Here is a 16,736-nt window from a genome sequence, read left to right as displayed (position 1 = left end):
GGACCAGCGTTCGTGCTGGACGTGCAGACCGCGTGAGACGACGCTTCATCCAGTCCCAAACATGCTCAATGGGGGACAGATTCGGAGATCTTGCCGGCCAGGGTAGTTGACTTACACCTTCTAGAGCACGTTGGGTGGCACGGGATACATGCAGACGTGCATTGTCCTGTTGGAACAGCAAGTTCCCTTGCCGGTCTAGGAATGGTAGAACGATGGGTTCGATGACGGTTTGGATGTACCGTGCACTATTCAGTGTCCCCTCGACGATCACCAGAGGTGTACGGCCAGTGTAGGAGATCGCTCCCCACACCATGATGCCGGGTGTTGGCCCTGTGTGCCTCGGTTGTATGCAGTCCTGATTGTGGCGCTCACCTGCACGGCGCCAAACACGCATACGTCCATCATTGGCACCAAGGCAGAAGCGACTCTCATCGCTGAAGACGACACGTCTCCATTCGTCCCTCCATTCACGTCGGTCGCGACACCACTGGAGGCGGGCTGCACGATGTTGGGGCGTGAGCGGAAGACGGCCTAACGGTGTGCGGGACCGTAGCCCAGCTTCATGGAGACGGTTGCGAATGGTCCTCGCCGATACCCTAGGAGCAACAGTGTCCCTAATTTGCTGGGAAGTGGCGGTGCGGTCCCCTACGGCACTGCGTAGGATCCTACGGTCTTGGCGTGCATCCGTGCGTCGCTGCGGTCCGGTCCCAGGTCGACGGGCACGTGCACCTTCCGCCGACCACTGGCGACAACATCGATGTACTGTGGAGACCTCACGCCCCACGTGTTGAGCAATTCGGCGGTACGTCCACCCGGCGTCCCGCATGCCCACTATAAACCCTCGGTCAAAGTCCGTCAACTGCACTTACGGTTCACGTCCACGCTGTCGCGGCATGCTACCAGTGTTAAAGACTGCGATGGAGTTCCGTATGCCACGGCAAACTGGCTGACACTGACGGCGGCGGTGCACAAATGCTGCGCAGCTAGCGCCATTCGACGGCCAACACCGCGGTTCCTGGTGTGTCCGCTGTGCCGTGTGTGTGATCATTGCTTGTACAGCCCTCTCGCAGTGTCGGGAGCAAGTATGGTGGGTCTGACACACCGGTGTCAATGTGTTCTTTTTTCCATTTCCAGGAGTGTACATTGCTGGGTCACAAATTTTCTGATTCAAGATTCCGAATTACACCACAATACATTGAGTTCAATACTGTAATCGCCTCAATACCATGGACTGTCGGCTTAGACCGTATAGTATGCAATGGCGAAGCGATTTCTGTCCCCAACGTCAATGTGAGTGTGCTAAGGCTAGAGTAAACATGCACAAGTGCATCGGTTACAAGTTGTTTATACTCAGGAGAGGTTTCATGCGTTTACCGAAATCGTCGGAGCTCCATTTGCTCGGCGTAGAGCAGCACCTTAACGTGGCATGGACTCAACAAGTCGTTGGAAGTACACTGGAGAAATACTGAGCGACGCTGCCTCCTTCAGGATTCGTTCGAATTATCCGGAATGTTCTTCAAACCAATCGCGAATAACTGTGGCGAAGTGACATGGCGGTTTGTCATTAAAAAAGAAAAATCCATCAATGAAGGGCTGCAGCCGGTCTCCAAGTAGCGAGATGTTACCATTTTGAGTCAATAATCGATTGAGTTGGAGCACAGGAGCCATCCTATTCTGTGTAAAAGCAACCCACACCGTTATCAACCCACCGCCAGCTTGCGCAGTACCTTGTTGACAACCTGCGTCCATGGCTTCGTGGGGACTGCTGCACACTCGAATCGTACAGTCAGCTCCGTCCAGCGTCCATCCGATATGGTCACGAGCCCAGCAGAAGCGCTGTAGACCCCGGTTCGCAACGTACGCTTGCCAGTTACAGAGGTCCAGGATCACACTTCATTAATAATTATACTACAAAGTAATGGCCCCAGTTACAGTTACGTTGTCAGCAAGTACACCAAGTCCTTTCATCCATACATGTTGTTTTTCCTCATTACTAACTTTTCTACATAGTTTGTGTACAATGAAAAGGCATATTACTATAAACATAACCAGGTCTTCTTTGCGTCTTCGGGTCAATTCCACAATGCCAAGTCTTGTAGGTGATGACATCACACATTGACGTGTGTATCGTCAACGCCGCCACCGCATGCCTTGAAACGTCCCCTTAGAAAAATTTATACACGACTGTGCTTAAACTGACACACAATAGTTTTTAGCGCAACGCAATCTGACTTTCAATAATCCCTACAAGAGAATGGCCCTGATTAACATTAACCTATACGTTTCACAAATCACTTACCTCACAAAAATCTTCGTTACTCAAGCTACTGCAATACAGCGAGCGCCACTACTGCCAGCTAAATAAAAGATTCAAACTACTGAAGGCTCTAACTACTGATAGGCATAGTTAGCAAATGAAAGATTTTAATACAGAACAAACAATGTATTTACCTTAATAGTCATAATATATATATCAGTTCGTGACATCAATTCTTACAAATTTCAAAACTCCGCCATCTCTCTCCCCACGTCCACCACTGCTGGCGGCTCACCTCCAACTGCGCAACGCTACGCGCTGTTAGCATCCAGCTGCCGCTGCTCAACACTACAATGGCAGACAACAATGCAAACTAAACAGACTGCACACGGCACAGCCAGTGATTTTCATACAGAGTGCTACGTGGCGGCGGCGTTACCAATAAAAAAAACCTAAACAGCTTACTTACAGCCTGTGTACAAACATATTATTAGCCTGGAGAATAAACTTGGAGGAAATGGAACTGGCCAATCTGTTATATTGAATGTACCTATATTCTTTCGTGATTGCAGGGTTGATTTTACGTGGACGACGCTTCTGGAAATTCCGGTAGTGGTTGGTTTACTCTAGCCATCGTTCGTTGTGAAAACGCTTCCCTTCCTGGACTTGAATCTTTCGCCGCTCCGTCGTCTGCTGCCGTACCCCATTAACGCCAGATTTCGCTGCACTGACCTGACGGATACGTTCGTCGTACGTCTCTCAATCATTTCTGCGGCTATTCCACGCAGTGTTGCTTGTCTGTTAGCACTGACAACTTTATGCAAACGCCGCTGCTCTCGGTCGTTTAGCGGAGGCAGTCAGCCACGGTGTTGGCTGTGGTGAGGGGTAACGTTTGAAATTTTATATTCTCGGCACACTCTTGAGACTGTGAACCTCTTCATATGAATCACCTGATTACAAATGACAGCTCCGCCAATTCACTGCCCTATTACCCTTAGTGTACGAGACACAATCGACATCTGTCCATTTGAATATCGCTATCCCACGACTTTTGTCGCCATATACATAACAGGCTCTCTATAATGGTCATCTTTGGCAGCACTGCAGTAAATACTTGGATGTAAAAAAGTGATGGTGTCGTACACTGCGTTTCTCAAACGTAATTCAGAAACCGAGGTCCTAAATTTTACGAGGTTGTTGAATGCTGTACGACACCGCCAGCCATCGAGCAGTGGCGGTAGAGTAACCGGCTAGCGTGGCGGACCAGACATCTTCTTGAAATGCATTCGAGTCACATCCTTCCCTCCACATCCACATTTTCCACCACCAAATAATATTTATTCACCTGCTGTTAATCTTTTATCTGTGGATTCTTCCGGCTTTCTGCGCATTACATACCGCTACACGGCACATCAAGTATGCTCCATCGTCGACATAAGTCACTGCCTGTACACAGTAGTAAATCACGATTGACTTTGTATTGTTTTTGCACGATAACGCCACCAAAGTAGATGTTGCAAGCTGTGGTTGTTTTATGAAAGATAACAGAGTTACATATCCGGAGCCACATTCAATACCGCCTGACTTGTCTTCTTATTTAAGAGCACTCAGTTTTGGACACTCGAGCATGTGTACAATTTCGACTCCCAAAGTTTGGGACTGTAATCAGGGTCTCATAAAAAAAAGTGAAGCTGTTGCTGATGACATTGCTATCCTCAGTGAAACTGAAGAATAGGTACAAGACGTGATGAACGGAATGAACAGTCTACTGAGCACACAATATGGACTGAGAGTGAAGCGAAGAAAGACGAAAGTTAACTGAGGTTAGCGATAGACTTAACATCGAAATTGGATACCACGAAGCAGATAATATTAAGGAGCTCTGCCACTGTGGAAGCTAATTAACACGTGGCTGACGAAGACAGGACGACACTAGAAGCACATTACCACAGGCAAAGAGGGCATTCCTAACCAAGAGAAGTTAGTCTGTATCAAACTTCGGCCTTAAGTTGCTGAAGAAATTCTGAGAGTGTATGTCTGGAGCACAGCATTGTATGGAAAGGACTGTGGAAAAACCAGAAAGAAACAAACAGTATCGAAGCACTGATGTGGTGTTATAGAGGGAAGTTGAAGATTAGGTGGACTGATAAGTTTAGGAAAATCGGCGAAGGGAGGAACATATGGAAAACACCGAATAGAAGAAGCACACACGTTAAGACATCACGGAATAATTTCTGTAGTACTAGGGGGAGCTGTACAGTGTAGAAGGTAAAAAGTATAGAGGAAGACAGAGATATAAAAAAAACTGTCATTATCTTCAAGTCTGGTTTGTACACTACTGTGATTTACTAGGCATGCTCCCAGTGTTGAAGATGATAATCCTCTTCAGTCATCCGACCTTTGGACTGGCCCAGACAGTTAGGGAGATCTACATCTTTATGTGCATCCGAAACAAAGTCAACTAGGAATTTTTCACATTGAAAACAAATTTCCATAGAAAAAAGCAAACGGCAGGTAAAACTCCTCGCACTCATCCACCACATCTGAATCTCTAGTCTGCCACAGAACCATTGAGCCAATGAGCGTTTATCCGGAGTTGTCTTCTTAAAATCGCAACACGAAGAATGTTACCAAATTATGAAATTTTCTCTATTTTGCATGAACATTACAGTAGTGTAAATATATACATTTATGGATGATTTCTAGGTATACCAGGTGCGAAATGTAGCACACAGAGCTGTCTCTTCTGGCAGCAAAGGCCGCTGAACCTGAGTAACTGTTCGAAACGAACTTAGCCTCAATGACAGATACATACTCCTTCAGCCTTATGCCCGAGTTCATCCATCAAGGTGGGTGTAGGGTGGTGGCACCCCTCGGTAATAAGTGACCAGATGTTTTCAGTGGCTGAGACATCTGGAGGAGCTGGCCAGGTCAGGATAGCACGCCAAGATGTGATTACCTTGTAGACGGATAGTCTGGTGTTATCTTGTTGGAAGATAGACCATGGCCAACTACAGAAATATAACGCCTTATTTTTAAATTACCGCTATGCAAATCTGAGGTGATTGTATTCGGTACACGATGGCGCTGCAGACACCATATACTGGGCTGAAAGCAGTTTGCAGGCTCCCATTCTTCTCAGGGCCTCCACAGAAGGATGTGTTCATTGTGGTTCTGTACAAAGGAAGGCGCCTCGTCTGAAAAGACGTTCTCCCATTGCTATGTCCAGATTTGTAGGCGCCACTGTCATTTTACCTCTCTCTGTTGCCTTGTCAAGGAAGTCGTGACAATGGTCACTGCACAAACAGTCAGTGCTTCTCCAGACGTCGCCGTACTCTCTGTTTGGATACTCTTTGTCGCAAAGGAGGTTTCTCCTTGACTCGAGATACTCTCGGGCGTTAGTGACATGTATCCGTTGAAATCCCGCTTAGCACTAAGTATGATGTTCCTGAAAACATCGTATGAGGGTTGTGGATCATGACCAACGTGAGCAGCAGTATCGTGGAATGTTAAACCATCGACTCGGCAGGCCTCGATCTTATCTCTGTCGAATCCCGACACATGCTGGTAGACGTTTCTGCCTATTACATGAGGCCAAACAGGATCTTTTCAAGAACAGCCAACATTCAAAAGCGATTTCTCACTGAGAACACCACGATAAATGCATGCCCAACACAAAATGGAGATACTACCCAATGCTGCAGGTTGCATTGTTGGATTTGAACATTAACAGCATCTATGCAGTGATATCAATACGATACAAGCCTTAATCCTGGCCCGAGCAGTTTTTTGTGTAGTTATGAGGGGATTACACTATGTGATCAAAAGTATCCGGACACCCCGAAAATACATACATTTTCCATATTAGGTGCATTGTGCTGTCACCTACTGCCAAGTACTCCGTATCAGCGACCTCAGCAGTCATTAGACACGGTGAGAGAACAGAACCGGGCGCTCCGCGGAACTCACAGAGTGTCACTTGTGTCGTACGTCTGTACCCGAGAGTTCCACACTCGGAAATATCCCTAGGTTCATTTGTTTCCGTTATGATACTGAAATGGAAACGTCGAAGGGATACGTGCAGCACAAAAGCGAATAAACCGACCTCGTCTGTTGACTGACAGAGCCCGCCGACAGTTGAAGAGGGTCGTAATGTGTAACAGACAGACCATCACGCAGGAATCAGATACTGCATAAGGACCCACTGCAGGTACTATCACAGTTAGGCGGAAGGTGAGAAAACCTGCATTTCATGGTCGAGCGGCTGCTCATAATCCACACATCACGCCGGTAAATGCCAAACGACGCCACGCTTGGTCTAAGGAGTGTAAACATCGAACAGTGGAAAAACGACAATGCGGCGATCCGGCGGCACGGTTTGGGTATGGCGAATGCCCGGTGAACCCCATCTGCCAGCGTGTGTAGTGCCAACAGTAAAATTCGCAGGCGGTTCTGTTATCGTGTTATCTAGTTTTTCATGGAGGGGGCTTGCACCCCTTGTCGTTTGGTGTGGCACTATCACAGCTCAGGCCTACATTGGTGTTTTATGCACCTTCTTGCTTCCCACTGCTGAAGAGCAATTCGGGGATGGCGATTGCATCTTTCAACACGATGGAGCACCTGTTCGTAATGCATGGCTTATGGCAGAGTGGGTACACCACTGGCCTGCACAGAATCCTGACCTGAATCCTATAGAACACCTTTGGAATGTTTTGGAACGCCACCTTTGTGCCACACCTCACTGACGGACATCGATACCTCTTCTCAATGAAGCACTCCGTGAAGAATGGGCTGCGATTCCCCAAGAAACCTTCCAGCACCTGACTGAACGTGCGTTTGCGGGAGTGGAAGCTGTCATTAAGGCTAAGGGTGGGCCAACACAATTCCAGCATTACCGATGGAGGGCGCCACGAACTTGTGTCAGAATACTTTTGATCACATAGTGTAGATGGTCTATAGAAGCCAGATGCACTTGAAGGCGATAAATGGAAGAGAACGTAAAGTAATATGAGGTGGAAGAAACAGGGCCCCGGGAGTGGACGACATTCCCTCAGAACTACTGATAGCCTTCGGAGAGCCAGTCATGACAAAACTCTCCCATCTAGTGTGCAAGATACGTGAGAAGAAGAATATAATAATTCCAGTTCCAAAGAAAGCACGTAAGTCATTTTCAGCCAGATGTCCGGATACTTTTGATCACATAGTGTATGTCGCAGCTAAGTGAATTCCAACGTGACCAAACTGTTCGTGCTGATCTGGTGGATGTTTCTGTAACCACGGTAGTTGAAGTTCCAAGAGGCACCGTATCGAAGATTTATACCGCATACATGAGCAAGCAGAAAAAAATCACGAGTTACGTCACAACGCGGTTGAAATCATGTCTTGAGTGATAGTGACGGTTGGTCACTACAAAGATCGTGACGAAAAATAAGAATACGACACCTGCAAAAGCCAATGCAGAACTGAATGTCGCACTAGCAAATCCTGCCAGCGCCTAAACAACACGATGGGGGTCCATAAGCAGTGGATGCAGGGCCAGCTGGAATTCCAACAGTAAACACCACTAACGCGAATGTCTGTAACAGGAAAACACGGTGCCGAAGCCATAGGAGCTGGACTTAGGAAGAATGGAAGAGTGTCATTTTAGACTTTTTGCACACTGTTTGCAGATTTTGGCCAAGTTTATATCCGAAGAGTGAAACATGACGGAAGTTCAGTGATGATTTAGACAGCCGTATCGTGATATTCCAGAGGTCCCATGGGTACTCCTCTCCAAGATCAGATTACTATCAAGGATTACGTGACCGTTTTGGCTGATCAGATCCATCCTATGGTACAATGTTTATTCCCCAATGGTGATGCTGTGGAAATGAGCGTACGGCATTGTGGGCTGGGAGTCCCCCATTGGGAGAAGTTCGGCCACCGACGGCAAGTACTTTACTTATTGCATTCGACGCCAGATTGGGCGACTTACGCATCGGAGATTGGGATGAAATGATGACGAGGACAACACAACACACAGTACCTGAGCGGAGAAAATCTCCAGCCTCAGCCGGGAAGCGAACCCGGACCGCTTGGCGCGGTGATGCTGTGTTCTAATACGACAGGGCCCTTGTTCACACTGTTAACATCCTCCAGGACTGCCTTTGTGAGGACGAGGATGAATTGTCGCATCTTCCTTCGCCTCCATAGTTACCAGATCTCAGTGTTACTGAGCCTTTCTGGTCTACATTAAGAGAACGGTGTGTGATCGCTATCCATTGCCATCATTGTTACCTTCGCTTGCCACTATGTTGCAGCACGGCAAAAGATTCCCTCGAGAGCGGTTTTTTTGAGTCTCATGAGTTTTTGGCTTGATGCGACCAGAGATGAATCCGTCTGATGTGCCAGCCTACATTCTCAGTTATTTGCTGGTTGAATTTCAATCTCAGTCTTCCTCTACACTTTTTTCCCTTACAGCTGCCTCTTACTATGGAAGTTATTCCTTGATGTCTTAACAGGTATTCTATGATTCTGTCGCTTCTTCTAGTCGATATTTCCCCCCTTCCTTTCTACCCAGATTCTAAAGAGAACGCGGGCCGCTGTGGACAAGCGGTTCTAGGCGCTTCAGTTCGGAACCGCGCTGCTGCTACGGTTGCAGGTTCAAATCCTGCCTCGGGCATGGACGTGTGTGATGTCCTTAGGTTAGTTAGGTTTAAGTAGTTCCACGTTCTGAGGGACTGCTGACCTCAGATTGTTAAGTCCAATAGTGCTCAGAGCCATTTGAACCATTTCTAAAGAGAAATTCCCCATTTCTTACCTTATGTGCACCTTATCTGAGATCCTTCCATTCTTTACTCTTCGATTTTCCCACAGTGCATGTTTCACTGCCAAGCAGTGCTGTGTTCCAAGCGTACATTCTCAGAAATTGCTTCTTCGAACTAAGACCTCTGTTTGATAGGAGCAGACTTCTCTTGGTCAGGAACGCCTTCTTGCCAGTGCCTGTCTGCTTTTAATGTCCTCTTCGCTCCGGCCGTCATGGGTTATTTCGCTGCCTACGCAGCGGAATTCCTCGACGTCATCTCATGTGAAGTTATTCTAGGAGCGCTCTCAACATACAACCTTGAGCAATTGGTTAGAAAACCAACTCGAGATGGGAACATATTAGATATCTTGGTGACAAACAGACCCGATCTTTCTGAGGAAGTTAATCTCGAAGAAGGTATTAGTGACCACAATATCGTTGTGCCTTCTATGTCAGTGGAAGCTAAAAAAAAAAAAAAAAAAAAAAAAAAAAAAAAAAAAAAAAAAAAAAAAACGAGAGCGTTACAAATCTCATTGAATGTTAGAAGTGGGACACACTTACAGATGGACGACGCGCTAAACGAAAGGGCTGCTCACTAAATTCCGAAATCCGATCTTCACCGACGATGTAGAGCATATATTATTACCACCAACATTCAAAACGAGCAATGATCATTATTCAAAGATAAGGGAAATTACAGCTCGTACTGAGGCGTTCAGACAGTCGTTTTTCCCTCGCGCGATCCGTGAGTTGAACAGAGGGGCGGGGGGCGGGGAGGAGAAATATGGCTTTGGCGTGAATTGTGCCCTCCGCCACACACCACTTGGTAGCTAGCGGAATATATATGTAGATGTACTTCGTGTTCACCAAACCTGATGTTAAGTTTCTCGCTGTTCTCATTACTGCTACTTCTGATTACTTTGCTTTCGTCAGGACCTACACTGCTGGCCATTAAAGTTGCTGCACCACTAAGATGACGTGCTACAGACGCGAAATTTAACCGACAGGAAGAAGATGCTGTGATATGCAAATGATTAGCTTTTCTGAGCATTCACACAAGGTTGGTTCCGGTGGCGAGACCTACAACGTGCTGACATGAGGAATGCTTCCAACCGATTTCTCATACACAAACAGCAGTTGGCCGGCGTTGCCTGGTGAAACGTTGCTGTGATGCCTCGTGTAAGGAGGAGAAATGCGTACCATCTCGTTTCCGAGTTCGATAAAGGTCAGATTGTAACCGATCGCGATTGCGGTTTATCGTATCGCGACATTGCTGCTCGCGTTGGTCGAGATCCTATAACTTTTAGCAGAATATGCAATCAGTAGGTTGAGGAGGGTAATACGGAACGCCGTGCTGGATCCCAACGGCCTCCTATCACTAGCAGTCGAGATGACAGGCATCTTATCCTCATGGCTGTAACGGATCGTGCAGCCACGTCTCGATCCCTGAGTCAACAGATCGGGGCGTTTGCAAGACAACAACGATCTGCACGAACAGTAAGACGACGTTTGCAGCAGCATGGACTATCAGTTCGGAGACCGTGGCTGCGGTTACCCTTGACGCTGAATCACAGACAGAGGTGGCTGCGATGGTGTTCTCAACGACGAACATGGGTGCACGAATGGCATAACGTCATTTTTTCGGATGAATCCAGGTTCTGTTTACATCATCATGATGGTCGCATCCGTGTTTCGCGACATCGTGGTGAACGCACAATGGAAGCGTGTATTCGTCATCGCCATACTGGCGTATCACCCGAGTTATGGTATGGGGGGCCATTAGTTACACGTCTCGTTCACCTCTTATTCGCATTGACGGCACTTTGAACAGTGGACTTTACATTTCAGGTGCGATACGAGCCGTGGCTCTACCCGTCATTCGACCCTGCGAAACCTTACATTTCAGCAGGATAATGCACGACCGCATGTTGCAGGTCCTGTACGAGCCTTTCTGGATACAGAAAATGTTCGACTGCTGTCCTGGCCAGCACATTCTCCAGATCTCTCACCAACTGAAAACGTCTGGTCAATGGTGGCCGAGCAACTGGCTCGTCACAATACGCCAGTCACTACTCTTGATGAACTGTGGTATCGTGTAGAAGCCTCATGGGCAGCTGTACCTGTACACGCCATCCAAGCTCTGTTTGACTCAATGCCCAGGCGTATCAAGGCCGTTATTACGGCCAGAGCTGGTTGTTGTGGGTACTGTTTTTTCAGGATCTACGCACCCAAATTGCGTGAAAATGTAATCACATGTCAGTTCTAGTATAATATATTTGTCCAATGAATACCCGTTTATCATGTGCATTTCTTCTTGGTGTAGCAATTTTAATGGCCAGTCGCGTATATTTATCCATCTCGAGACGACTGGAAGCTGCTTTCTATGCCAACAGGTTTTGTACACCATATTGTTTCCATAGTTTTGTCCACTCCCTGTATATGGCGTTAGCCATGTCTGGTATGTGAAGTTGCGCGGAAGTGCTTATCATTCGAATGTCCAAGCACGTAGTTACAGCGGATGCCAAGTTCGACGTTTGCAGGATGCTGTCATTAAGGTAGTTTTAATGGCCAGTGCTCTAGACACGTAAACACGGCAAAATTTGTAACTTTCTCCGACTTAATGACCTGCCGTATAGACAGGCGGAGAGCGGGCGCTGCTTGCTTACCGGGACGACGCCGGTCTGGTGGGAGGAGGCGTCGCGATGACCGGTGGCGTCGTATGCAGCGGCGACGCTGGGGCTGACGGCGGAGGCGTCGGGTCCGCCCCCTCGCCTGTGGGTGGACTCTCTTCAGAGCCGGCGTCTGTAGGCGGCAACGCACCTGCGAACAGCGCAGTGGCAGACTGTGAGGCTAGCGCTTCCTGCGAGAGCACGGATGGAAATGGAAATCTCGTGTGGCTACGGCCTCCCGTCGGGTAGACCGCTCGCCTGGTGCAAGTCTTTCGATTGGACGCCACTTCGGCGACTTTTGCGTCGATAGGTACGAAATGATGATGATTAGGAGAACACAACACCCAGTCCCTGAGCGGAGAAAGTCGCCTACCCAACCGGAATCGAACTCGGGCCCGTTGGATTGACATTTTGTCGCGCTGGCCACTCAGCTACCGGGGCGGACGAAATAATAAAACTACAATTTTAAACAAGGCTGTTTCTTGGCAACAGTATACAATTTTCAAACATAGGAATCACACAGTCAGTTGCAAATAACTGTTGTCGTACAATTGACTTGGGTTTCGACACCTATTAAGGGTGTCTTCATCAGAACGAAATTTTGATGAATCGTAAAATTACATTGCGAGAAAGCAATGACCGGAATTTATAGCATGTATGTTCAAGTCAAAAATGAAATGTAGTTGCAAATAACTGTTGTCGTACAATTGACTTGGGTTTCGACACCTATTAAGGGTGTCTTCATCAGAACGAAATTTTGATGAATCGTAAAATTACATTGCGATAAAGCAATGACCGGAATATAGCATCTATGTTCAAGTCAAAAATGAAATGCAGCGCGTTTAACCCTTGTCATGTAAAAAATTTCATTCTGATGACACTTTTAGTAGGTGTGGAATCCTAGGTGAATTGTACCAAAACAGTTATTTGCAATCGTTTGGCTGTATAATTCCAACGTTTGAATCATAATAAAAATGGTTCAAATGGCTCTGAGCACTATGGGAATTAACTGCTGAGGTCATCAGTCCCCTAGAACGCAGAGCTACTTTAACCTAACTAACCTAAGGACATCACACACATACTGCCCGAGGCAGGTTTCGAACCTGCGACCATAGCGGTTACGCGGTTCCAGACTGTGGTGCCTAGAACCTCTCGGCCACACGGCCGGCCGAATCAGAATAATTTATTACAACTTAGAGGACACAATTTTTTCGACATAATTTTTCACAAGGTCCGCCGTTGCACATTCCAATAAACACTTAAAAGAGACAAAGGCTTCTGGTAGCGTAGCAATGCAAGTATGCACCGCTTGCTTCACTTGCTGATCGGAGATGAATCGAAGGCCTTTTAAATAACACTAATGAAATGACACACATTAAATCATATCTGTATTAGACCAGTAAAAGTCCCTGAAAACGTGTCATTTCATTTGTAGAAGTACCTGCATCTGGATTTCAGACTGTATCCCTCATTTATATTCGATACTTAAGCGCTATTCCAGACTACGCAGAGCCTCGGCAATTATGCTGGTATGTAAGGGGAAATTTAGGTAGACTGTGCTGGAGGTGAGAACTTGGATCGAGGAGGGAGGCATGTCAGGGTAATTCGTCCAGTGGGGTGAACCGCTGGGCCAAGGTGGCTTAGTGGCTAACACATCTGCCTAGTAACCAGGAGACCGGGGTTCGATTCCCAGGCTTGGTACAAATTTTCACTCACTGCTTCAACCTACAGACATGAAAACTTTTAAGTAATATTTAAATGGACCGTCTCCAGTGATTATGTTGTCCTCACATCGTGCTGAAAGTCTTGTATGAATTTTCGCTAGTGGAAACGGATTACGGAACGCTGTTTTTCTAGGGTGCAAACACTGAGTGGAGTGATTATCTTTCCATCGCCACACCGCAAAATTAAATTTCACGTTGTAGATGTCGTTCACGCAGGAGAATCGTACAAACATACCGTCATTCGACCATCGAACAGACTCCCTTATGGACGGCTTAATAATAAGCATCCCTGGCGTCGAGAAACAACTAAAAGATTTGAAAGCAAATAAATCACTATGTTCCGACGGAATCCCAATTCGATTTTACAAAGACTACTCTATGGCGCTGGTCCATTACGAAGGTTGCATTTATCGCGAATCTCTCGCTCAGCGCAAAGTACCAAGAAACTGTGAAAAACCGCAGGTGACTCCAGTATACATGGTAATTCACGAAGATACGCAAATATTTTAATATATATTTTAATATTATAATAGAAATATGAAAAACAATTCCAGAATGAAACTTCCTGGCAGATTAAAACTGTGTGCCCGACCGAGACTCGAATTCGGGACCTTCGCCTTTCGCGGGCAAGTGCTCTACCATCTTGTTTGGAAGGTAGGAGACGAGATACTGGCAGAAGTAAAGCTGTGAGTACCGGGCGTGATTCGTGCTTCGATAGCTCAGATGGTAGAGCACTTGCCCGCGAAAGGCAAAGGTCCCGAGTTCGAGTCTCGGTCGGGCACACAGTTTTAATCTGCCAGGAAAAACAATTATTTTCACAGCATCGAGTACACCATACAAATGCTGCATTTTTTACATCTGCCACTGTTCCACTACAATATGATCCCAACAGAACTGATCTGGAGCCAAGCTGCGTGATTTGGACCGAGCAGTAACAAGACTGTTAAGCTGCCAGACGTACTGGAACTAACGCACACAGCTTTTTCCCACGTCACTGCCGAACGTTGGGATATAGAACGGCATGTCATAAAAGAGAAGAGAATGTGAGATCTGAATGGCTTCTTAGATTCTGTTGTTGACCGACACGTAATCAACGTAGCAGATGTCAGTTCCAGTAGTGACATGTATCTCTTTGATTCGGACAGGAAAAGAGCTAAGAGATTATCAGACGACAGACTGTAGTTAATACCTTCAGTGGCTTCAGTATTCAACAGTACGGTGAAATCCCTGCCATATTTTTTTACAGGTCACTCAGGCAAATTGCCCTGTGTTTAAGATAGGCATTTTCATGACTCCTGTTTGTAATTAGAATTCTGTGTCAGATGAGAATTAGTAGATTTTTCGCTTTCCGTCTGGTCACCTAAGAAGTGCGCGGTAGTCATGATGTTTGGCCGAATATTATTTCATTATCTTTAAAAATTAAATGACATTCGCAGCTATATTCTTTCTTTACTCGTCCCTTTTTACGTCTGAACTCCAACCACTCACATCAGTGCTGGCTGGTTGGACCGTTAGTTGACCAGTGCTGTTCAAGTTTAATACGCCGGTAAAGCTGTTGTCCCTCACATTATCGCTCAGTCTATGTGCGTGTAACACAGTATAAAAGGTATCTTTATGATCGTACTTGACTGTACTGAGCACAAATCGGCTTCCTCTCCACATGAAACGAAATCAAATGAGATTCAAGCAAAAGCGGAAGAATACATAGCGTAATGGTTACTTCAGGTTTACTCTTACGATGAACACAAAAAAATTGCTCTGAGCACTATGCGATTTAACTTCTGAGGTCATCAGTCGCCTAGAGCTGAGAGCTAATTAAACCTAACCTAAGGACATCACACACATCCATGCCCGAGGTAGGATTCGAACCTGCGACCGTAGCGGTCGCTTGACTCCAGACTGTAGCGCCTAGAACCGCACCGCCACTCCGGCCGGCTATGATGAACACAGTATTGTGTATTATATCCACCAATAACCGAACAGTGGCGCAGCTATCTCTACTTTTGACATGATACTTTGTATTATGTATATTCTTCTTGAAACAACCAGTGTTCTTTTTTGTTTGTGTAAAAGACAAACGAAAATTATTACAAAATTAACCGCTATAACTGTTAATAAATTTGTACCACTATGTGACAAGATATTCAAAGCCTTTATCGAGAAATGACTGCGCTTGCCTGTAGAACCTTGATTGTGACGAGGCGTGCAACTATTCGTCCGAATCTAGCAGCTCGCGTTGCTGCCTCTGGATCACGGGGTCCCACGTTCGACTCCCGGCCGGGTTGGGGATTCTCTCTGTCCGGGGACTGCGTGTTTGTATTATCCTCGTCATTTCATCATCGTCATCGTCATCATTCGTGACAGTTGCTAAGTTGGATTGAGTTAAACATTGGACTGTGTAAAACGTGGGAATTTGTACAGGCGATGATGACAACGCAGTTGAGCGCCCCACAACCAATCACCACCACCACCACCACCACCTTCGTCCGAAGTCAATCGACGGTCACAAATATCTTCTTTTTTCAGGGCTCCAAAAATGCGGAAATCGCCTGCGGGGAAAGAGAGAGAGGTCACGCGTCATCAAGGTGCTTCCGGGAACGCTGCTGAAGTTTCCCTGGGAAGGCCTTACACATCGTCCATAGAGTCCCGATCTCTCTTCACGCGATTTACGTATTTTTGGAGCCCTAAGAGCGACATTCGTGGCCGTCAATTTGCTTCGGACGAATAGGTGCACGCCTGGATGCAGTCATGATTCCGTAGGCGACCACAAACATGTTTCCATGAAGGCATTGGCCGTCTTCTCTTACAGTGGGATAAATGTATTAATAGTTACGAAGATTGCTTTTGAAATAATAAACAGTTTACTTACTTTTTTACAGCTGTCTAGTTTTAATTTGACTGCCGCTGGTACGTAAACGATTTACAACTAAACTCCGTCCGAACAGGTCTGGGCACTGATTGACCGTCGTGTCAACCTCAGCTCACAGGCGTCGCTGGATGCGGATATGGAGTGGCATGTGGTCAGCACGCCGCTCTCCCGGCCGTTGTCACTTTTAGTGACCGTAGCCGCTACTTCTCAATCACGTAGATCCTCAGTTTGCCTCACAAGGGCTGAGTACGCCCCATTTGTCAACAGCGCTCGGCAAACCGGACGGTCACCATCCAAGTTCTAGCCAAACCCGACAGCGCCAAACTTCGGCGATCTTACGTGAATCAGTGTTACCAACTACGACAAGGCCAATGGGACATAAATGATTTGTACACAAAAAATGAGAAGTTATTTTTTTCCAACAGTTTCGTTT

The 16,736-nt window shown here is 46.6% G+C and overlaps 1 protein-coding gene across 1 annotated transcript in view; it reads right to left on the bottom strand.

Annotated features, from left to right (window-relative positions):
- The window catches only part of LOC126292304 (uncharacterized), a 389,476-nt gene that overhangs the window by 74,779 nt on the left and 297,961 nt on the right, over window positions 1-16,736 (bottom strand). The window contains exon 5 of the mRNA XM_049986236.1: window positions 11,708-11,861. Within this exon, the coding sequence (XP_049842193.1) occupies window positions 11,708-11,861 (154 nt within the window). The remainder of the gene's footprint in view (window positions 1-11,707; window positions 11,862-16,736) is intronic.

The sequence above is a fragment of the Schistocerca gregaria genome, chromosome 9 (genome assembly GCF_023897955.1).
Source record: "Schistocerca gregaria isolate iqSchGreg1 chromosome 9, iqSchGreg1.2, whole genome shotgun sequence".
NCBI lineage: Eukaryota > Metazoa > Arthropoda > Insecta > Orthoptera > Acrididae > Schistocerca > Schistocerca gregaria.
This window is presented reverse-complemented; position numbering and strand designations above follow the sequence as displayed.